We start from the raw sequence: 9,044 nt of genomic DNA, 5'->3' as shown, positions 1-9,044 counted from the left end.
TCATTATGATGATGCATTACTGAGTGGGCCCAAAGATACCTCTCCGTCATACGGAGTGACAAATCCCAGTCTTGATCCGTGTCAACCCAACAGACACTTTCGGAGATACCCGTAGTATACCTTTATAGTCACCCAGTTACGTTGTGACGTTTGGTATACCCAGAGCACTCCTACGGTATCTGGGAGTTACACGATCTCATGGTCTAAGGAAAAGATACTTGACATTGTAAAAACTCTAGCAAACGAACTATACGATCTTGTGCTATGTTTAGGATTAGGTCTTGTCCATCACATCATTCTCCTAATGATGTGATCCCGTTATCAATGACATCCCCATGTCCATAGCCAGGAAACCATGACTATCTGTTGATCAACGAGCTAGTCAACTAGAGGCTCACTAGGGACACATTGTGGTCTATGTATTCACACATGTATTACGATTTCCGGATAATAAAATTAAAGCATGAACAATAGACAATTACCATGAACAAGGAAATATAATAATCATTTTATTATTGCCTCTAGGGCATATTTCCAACAGACAGGCCTCTGTCCTTGGGGCCCAGGGGCTTGCTTATGTAAGCAATGAGATGCCCTTCTTGTTGTAGAACTGCTCCCACTCCGTAGGCACACGCGTCCGTGTCAATGGTGAATTTCTTGGTGAAATCAGGCAATTGCAAGACTGGTGCTGAGACTAGTTTCAGTTTTAGAGTATCAAAAGCTTGATGTGTGTCACTTGTCCAAACAAACTGCTGGTGCTTTTTGAGGAGGTTGAAAAGCGGCCGGGCAATGATTCCAAAATGTTGGACGAACTTGCGATAATAGCCAGCGTGGCCGAGAAAGTCGCAAACCTCCTTAACGCAGGTGGGTGTCGGCCACTCCTGAACTGTCAGAATTTTGCCGGGATCGGTAGAAACACCGTGCTCATTGATGACATGGCCGAGGTATGCAATCTTGTTCTGGGCAAATGAACACTTGGACTGCTTAACTTGCCAGTGATCGTCTCGAAGTAGTTGCAGAACTTGTCCGAGGTGTTGTATGTGATCTGTCAAAGTCTTGCTAAATATGAGGATGTCATCGAAGAATGAGATGACACAGACACGGTTCACCGGACGGAGAATGGTGTTGATGGCACCATTGAAGGTCGACGGTCCTCCGGCAACACCGAACGGCGTGACACGAAATTCCCAATGCCCTGAGTGAGTCGGGAAAGCCGTCTTGTATTCTTCTCCCTCTGCCATGCGTATCTGATGGAAACCGGCGCGTAGATCAAGTTTAGAGAACCACTTGGCGCCGGCAAGCTCGTCCAAGAGCTCATCAATGATAGGCACTGGGTACTTGCTGACTACTGTCATGGAATTGAGGCGTATGTAATCCACGCAAAGGCGCCAGGAGCCGTCTTTTTTCTTGATGAGCAGGGCTGGTGAGGAAAAAGGACTTGAGCTTTTCTGGATCACACCGGCGTCTAGCAGTTCCTGAACTTGTCACTCAATCTCTGTTTTGAGTTCCGGTTTGTATCTGTATGGGCGCAAATTGACTGGTTGAGTGCCTGCCATCAGAGGGATCCTGTGATCGCACTCGCGACGTGGTGGAAGGCTGCGCGGATCTTCAAAAACATTCATGAATTGTTCTAGCAGGCGCAGGACCTCAGTTGGGATTGGTGTGTCGGTTGCGCTGCTCCCATCCAGAGAATTGAGGTGAATAACATGAGCGACAGAGCCTTGCTTGCAAGCTTTGAGCAGTTCAGGGGCAGAGATCAAAGAACATTGTGTCTGATCAGATGAAACCGCTGACATTTTTAGTTGCCCACTTGGTGTTGTGACTGTCAGGTGCTGCTCGATCCAGTAAATGTTCATAGGGCTGTGCTTGCGTAACCAATCAATCCCCAATATTGCGTCGTATGAACCGAGCTTGATAACCTTGAAATCAGTCTTGAACTCGTGCTCATGCGCAATCCAGGAGCAGTCAGTGATATAGTGGGTGCAGGGGATAGTGGCGCCATCGGCAACGCGCACACGACACGGCCGTGCCAACAGAGTGATACCAGAGAGCTTGGAGGTGAAAGAACTGTCCACAAAAGAGGTGGAACTGCCGGAATCAACCAGGAGCAGAACTTCATGCCCTTGCACCCAGGCCTGGAGCTGCAGAACACCTGGGGCTGATGTACCATCTTCAGCTTGCCGGGACAGTGTGCACAAATTTTCTTCGTTAGAGATCGGTGAGTCTGGTGGCGATTCTGACGTAGCTTCGTCCATACTGAACATAGCGAGTAGTTCATCTACAATGTGCATCTGAACTGTAGGCGGACACACATGGTCTTTTCCCCATTTCTCGCCGCACTTGAAACAAAGTCCCTTCGCGTGCCAGAATGCGCGGAGTGCGGCCACTTTGCTGACTTCAGATGTAGCTCGGGCGGCGTCAGTACCGCGCCTATCTTCAGAATTGGCTGTAGGCGTGGCAGGTCGCCCAAAGAATGGTGGTGACGCCATCCTGGAAGCTTGGCCTTGGCCGCGGCTTACATACGAAAGACGCCCGTAGCATGACTCGCCGTCGGCCACTTCCTCCTGAAGTAGGGCCAGCGAGCACGCCGTGTCCAGGTCTGGTGGGCGTTGTACGAGCACCACAACACGGATGTCCGGTCGCAGTCCCTCAACAAAACGTGTCAGGAAAAAAATAAGGGTGAGTAGATTCCGAGTATGAAATCAGGTGATTCATCAGAGATTCAAATCGCTCGATGAAATCAGCAACAGAGGTGGTTTGTTTAATGGCATAGAACTGGCGAATAAGCATCTGGTGCTTATCACGCCCGAAACGAGTATAGAGAAGAGAGGCAAAGGCCTCCCAGTCCAGGCCAACTAATTTTTTCTGTACGGACTGCAGCCAGATTCCTGCCGGACCGGAGAAATTGAGAGTTGCCATTGGTACGCGATAGAGTTGCCATTGGTACGCGATAGGAGTCGGGGATTGAAAACATCTGGAAATACTGCTCACAGAGAGTTTTCCAGAGTTGTGGGTTCTCGCCGGTGAATAGGGGAAAATTCACGGGCGGTGGTGGCGAGAACAGAGGACGACAGGGGAGGTGGATAAGAGGGAACGAGCAGAAGGGAAGGCGTACCCGTGACCGGGAGTACCCCCGGTAACTTTAAGGTCACCGGTGGTTGCCCCCGGTAAGATCGACATCGCCGTGGCCACTGGGCCCGTGGAGGCTTCCTCGCGCGGCGGAGGGCGGCGGCGGAGTTGGAAGCAGGGGCGCCGCTCCACTCGACGAGTGCGGCGTGGCCGCTTGGAGCGAGGTGACCGTGGTCTCCAGCTTGGTGAAGCGGGCCTCTAGATCGGGCTTCCGGCGAAGCAGATCGTCGATCTGGGACGTCTGCGCTTGGAGCTGCTTGAGGACGGTGGCGGAGTCGTTCTTCGCATGTTGGTGTAGCTTGTCGAGATATTCCTTGAGTGCCGGATCCATGGCGGCGAGAAGGACCTGTCGCGCGTGGATGCGGTGACGGGTTTCCAGGATGGATTGCAGCGGATCTGGTGGTGTGAGGTCTCAAATACCAGGATATTAGGTACCAGGTCGATCTATTACAGACACAAGGCTCGAATTCGAATTACAACCAGCTTCTCGCTGTTCTTGGGGAAGAAGGAAGGTAGGTGGGGAAAACAGAGGAGAAGAGAGCCGCCGTTCGTTCTGATCCTTCCGGATGCCTCTCCCTTTGCGCGTGAGGGAATAAGTAGTCGTCGGGGCGACCTGGGCTCAGCGGTCCCATTCCGGCCCGATGAATCTCCTGTTGGGCTGCACTATCCTCTTGGGCCTGCTGTTGATTCTCCTTGTTACCAGGCCGTCGTTGGTGACGTGGCTCACTGCCGTGGCAGCCCCCTTGGTCGTGGTCGTCAAGGCAGGTCGTGCGCTGACAGAAAACGTGAACACGAAAGGATTTTGTGATTAGTGGACTGATTCTAATTAATGGTTGACAATTATGTTGCACCACTTATATGTAAATTGAGTTGTTCAATTTTTAATCAAATGTTTTTATTGTCTAAATTTTCTTAATATTATTATAAATTTTGTTTAGGATGGACGGACACGTGGTCTAGTGTAATGATAACGGGCAAGTAAGCTTACCGCGTTTTGTGTTGGATTTTTGTGAATGCGGTTGTGGCATGCACTTTTTGAAACAGTTTCAGTTCGTCTCGGCATGCCAAGCATCTCACAACTCTGACGAACGATAATGGCCAATTAGAACCACACATGAACTCTGACGCATCATACGCGCGCATATGTATGGACGCGGGCACGGTTGGAGAGCCAAGCAAGGAACCGCCTAAACAAGAATCCTTGCAACACGGAAAAGAACGGACAACAAAATATATTTTCCTTTTTTTAGTGAATGAGTGTTTTTATTTTAGTGAACAAAATATATCTTCATCTCGGTCGTTAGAGTGCAAAATTAAACAGCAAACCAGCCATGAGTTCACAAATTTAACTGCAGAGTCAAGAATACAGCACGCCAGGATCGTACCGACGACCCTCCCCGTCACATTCAGCTGTCTCCAAGCTTGGCAAGTTGTGTGTCTGCTTGCCTCCATTAAGTGTATGCCTTGTCGCTGAAGCTTTTGCTTCTGGAGTAGCCTTTCTGTTATTGCCACGTTTCACTGCAGCAAGTCATCACCACCTTGGATCTCTCTCTCTCTCTCTCTCTCTCTTCGCTACCTATATATACACACGAACATCCCATTCCATTCAATCCTTCGTAGCATAATATTCCTGCAGTCTAGCCAGCTAGCTAGGTAGCTTGTATTAGTATCAGGAATTGAGAGAGAAGAGGAGGCTGATTAAGTTGGGATCGATCTCTAATAATCTGCAGCTATGGGGAAGGAGTGCCTTCCTACCGTCGCCATGGTGCTAGTGCAGCTAGGCTTTGCCGGTATGAACGTGCTGTCCAAGCTGGCCTTGGACACCGGCATGAGCCCCTACGTGCTCATTGCCTACCGTAATCTCATCGCCGGCGTGTTCCTCGCTCCCGGCGCTTACTACTTTGAAAGGTGCGTGTATGCATGCTTATATGGCTTCACAGCTACTCCTTCCGTCTGATAATATAAGAATGTTTTTGACACATTCTTATATCATGGGACAGAGGGATTAATTCGGTCCAGCTGCTGAGGAGATAATCTATGAATGTGTTTCTCTTGTCATCACCAAGAGCTTGTTTACATGAACTACATTTCTGTTTTCCTTTACCTTCTCGTGCAAAGAATTGAGGATGGTTTGTTATACGATCGATCTTTATCGCAAGTTCGCAACTCGCAATTAGTCTGGATGTATATAAGTTTATTTGAGTCAAGATAGATACTTATAGCAGTCTTAATGAATTCGGCTTACATGGATGGTTGCAGGAGGAGTGGCATGGTGATCACCAAGAAAGTACTAACCCAGATATTCTTTTCCTCTATTTTTGGGTACGTACGACAAACTTATCATTAATTCCAACAGCTAGTCTTCCTTCATCAGTTAGGACATGGCAAATGCCTAACTTGCAGGAATGCTCCTTCAAACAAACAACAGACAGGTAGGTAGCCACCTCTCTCTCTCTCTCCTCCCTCTTTTTAATGAATGATACGCACTCTCGTGCTTATTCCAGAAAAAAGTTAAAAAATTAGACACTGAAACGTCCTCGTTTTGCTCTAGTCCTTTTCTTGGTGTCATCAAAGGAGCCCAATTACTAGGAACCTCCTTTTCTTTTCCTCTCAGGTTAAGCTCCCGATTTGTGCACTACACAGGTGCCTTATACGTCCAGGAATAGGGGACATGCCCTTACTCTCTGCTTTCTGTTGCCGATAATAAAAAAAATACTCCCTCTGCAATGAAATATAAGAGCGTATATTTTTTTCGGAGAGAACATTAACCAAAAAGTTTATAGTGCTGCTAGTTCCAGTTAGCACGCTACCAAATCGGTTTTTAGATGATTTAAGATGTTACAAAGGATCTTTTTAGAAGAAAATGACCAAATCCCCGGCTCCATTATATATAATAAAACCACATGTTCTTGGTAACAGCAAAGGCTGATGCCTTTCGCGGGCTAAAGTGCAACAAAAACAAAAAATACAGTTTTCATCTCGCGGCCCAGAGTAGCCAGGAGGAAGACTAAATGTTATAAAGGATCTCTACCTTCCTCCCTTTATTTTTCTCTAATAAACACATTATTGTTTGCATAGAGGTGTTTTAAGTATCAAGTAACACAACTTATACCACGTTATAATATTGGCAAACTTTCTGAGATATTTGGGATGTCATCAACTCTGCCTCATTTCTTCTAGGCTAGCCCAAGCTTTGTCTGGGACAGCCACAAACCGGTGGAAACATGATCGTGGGACGAAATCCGATATTATAGAATTTACTCAAATTACCCTTCCAAAAAAGAAGAATCTACTCAATTATGATGCTTTAGGTCGTCAGATAAAAAAATCAAAATCCAAAAAAGAAAACAAAATATTTAGGAATTATATTGCGTGCAACATTGGCAATTTTGAAGTGCAAACCGGACATATGTAACGTAGGACAGAGTTGACGTGATATAATTCCATATCCATCATCTTCCGTGACGTACTGGCCTGGCCATGCCTACATTAATTAATTTATTTATTAGGCGTGGTGTGTGTGAGTGATGCAGCGCGACGTTGAACCAGGTGTTGTACTTCGTGGGGCTCAAGTCCACAACGCCGACAGTGGCGTGCGCGCTCAGCAACACACTCCCGGCGTTAACCTTTGTCATGGCGGTCGTCCTCAAGATGGAGACAGTGAGGCTCGGGACGCCCTCCGGGCAGGCCAAGGTTTTTGGCACCGTCGTGTGCGTCGGCGGTTCCATGATCATGCCCTTCTACAAGGGTCCGCTATTAAAGGTGTGGGCATCCCCGATGCACTGGCGCTACGCGGAGCACGCGACCGACGCGACAGCACTTCCCAGCGGCAACGCCGCCATCGTCGGTGACGTCCTCATCATCCTCAGCTGTGTCGCCTGGGCCGTCTGGTTCATCCTCCAGGTACGCACCATCATTTCACCAAGACCAAGCTTGTTTCCAGCAATCATGCATTGTTGGTGTAGGCAGTTAGTTTTTGATAATGGTCGATCTGTAGAGCAAGATGTCGGAAAGGTTCTTGCGCCCTACACCAGCACGACGATCATGTCCCTGATGGCCGGGGTGCAGTGCGCAGGCGTCAGCGCTGTCATGGACCGGAGCGTGTCGGCGTGGAAGCTTGGGTTTGACATCAGGCTATACGCCGCGCTTTACGTCGTAAGCTCATCCATCCATCGTGTCGTGACGACCTAATTGATCCAACCATGTTTTCCTGATGAGATTGAATTATGCAGGGGGTGGTTGGCTCCGGGATCGCGTTCGCGGTCATGTCGTGGTGCATCCAGTCCCGCGGCCCGTTGTTCGTGTCCATGTTCAGCCCGCTGATGCTCGTGGTCGTGGCTGTGGTCGGCTGGGCCATCCTCGAGGAGAAGATACACGTCGGAAGGTACCACTGCGCGCAAACTACATATGGACACAGCTCACGCGACCCCTGTTAACTTTTGGCTGTTGTGGTCATTTGATGTCCTTGCAGTGCCATCGGTTCTTCCCTCATCGTCGCTGGGTTGTATATGGTGCTTTGGGGCAAGGGGAGGGAGATGACCGGGCCGTCTGACCTCCACGGTGATGGCGGCGGCACGGCTCCAGAGACCATGATTGTCCTGGAGCTCAACTGCAAGGATGCCAGGAACGGGAACACCGCCGTCTTGCCGGTGTTCCGTACTACCAGTCCCAAGCACCAACTTGAGACGATCCCAAACGACACTGACTGATAGATGCTGGTGACCACACAAGCGCAAGGCTCATGGATTGCGCATCATACATATGTCATTGTCAGTTGCACTTGCAAGTGCAGTTGAGCTACAGCTCACCAGAACGCGCCCGCACACACGCAACAAAAGAGAGAGGAGAAGTTAGAGCATCCTCTATAATGAAAGTTTGAAATGTACTAGTATCTGTTATCCCATTTTCTGGTAATTTTTAAGGGACATTTCTACTTTGCTACAAGCCCCTAAACACATCAATATAGAATATCTCTCCATACGCTTTCATAATCTGTACTCCTAATGAAGCAGTTGGTAGTTTCCGTTTCAATTTTTTTCGTCCGACCTCCCACCTTCGTCTGATTTTTTCTCATCTGCTTATTTTCGTTTCACCTCACACCAACATCTTCTCGTGTTGGTTTTTTCATCCTCCCAACAAAAAGAATAGGAGAGGGCAACGTTGCCTCCCGCGAGACATTGCATCATCTTCTTCATGTCTCCCGCTGGACTACCAGGCTCCACCTCACGCGGATGCCTCCCTCACGCTCGCCTCCCCGCGTCGCAGACGCCGGCCCTTCTCTACTCCGCCGCCACCCCACGCATGTCGAGGCACTGATTGCCAGGGCCGTCACCGCACCATCACCGATGGACGGGACAACCTGGAGCGGCGACAGACGCCTACACCCCAATCCTCGCTGGCACCCTGTGTCGAACGACGGCACCGGTGCACCGACAACCGACTTTGCACATATGCCTTATCGTGGACCTGGACCGATGCCGCCCGGGCAACAACACGACGCCGCTACAGTATGGTAATGCAAACCCGCCTCCCCTTCTCTGTTCCGAGTCATCGTTAATCATCCCAGTGGTCGGACCAGAGGTGGCCAATGCTGGAGGATTGGGCTAGCCGTTGGCATTCTATCTAGCAGCTTGTGGAGTTGGCAATGTTGCTACTGAAACCTTGATTGTTTCGTGGTTTCATCGTGGGACAATTGGACTTTAGATGAACACAGACACAACCTTGTTTCCGGGATGTTGCCATCTTGTTGTATGCAAAATTAACTATTGTACTTTGTAAAACTGAAATTTGTGCAAGGGTTGTTGACTAATTTTTTTGATTAAATGTTTTGTTTGTTCTTTCTCACCTTTGAACAATAATTTGTGCAACTTTGATTCCATCCAATTATTTGAGTTGATTCATCATGAATTATTTTC

At 48.8% G+C, this 9,044-nt stretch overlaps 1 protein-coding gene across 1 annotated transcript; it reads left to right on the top strand.

The window, feature by feature from the left end:
- Positions 1 to 4,765: 4,765 nt before the first annotated feature.
- On the top strand, positions 4,766 to 8,075 carry LOC125548359 (WAT1-related protein At1g09380-like). The gene is made up of 5 exons (XM_048711980.1): positions 4,766 to 5,037; positions 5,389 to 5,451; positions 6,663 to 7,284; positions 7,362 to 7,513; positions 7,601 to 8,075. The coding sequence occupies exons 1-5, from the start codon at positions 4,862 to 4,864 to the stop codon at positions 7,836 to 7,838; spliced, it is 1,251 nt and encodes a 416-aa protein (XP_048567937.1). The 5' UTR covers positions 4,766 to 4,861; the 3' UTR covers positions 7,839 to 8,075.
- The last annotated feature ends 969 nt before the right edge of the window (positions 8,076 to 9,044 follow it).

Source organism: Triticum urartu, chromosome 3 (assembly GCF_003073215.2).
Source record: "Triticum urartu cultivar G1812 chromosome 3, Tu2.1, whole genome shotgun sequence".
In the NCBI taxonomy this organism is placed as follows: Eukaryota; Viridiplantae; Streptophyta; class Magnoliopsida; order Poales; family Poaceae; genus Triticum; species Triticum urartu.
Note: the sequence above shows the minus strand (reverse complement) of the source record. Positions and strands in the feature narration are given on the sequence as shown.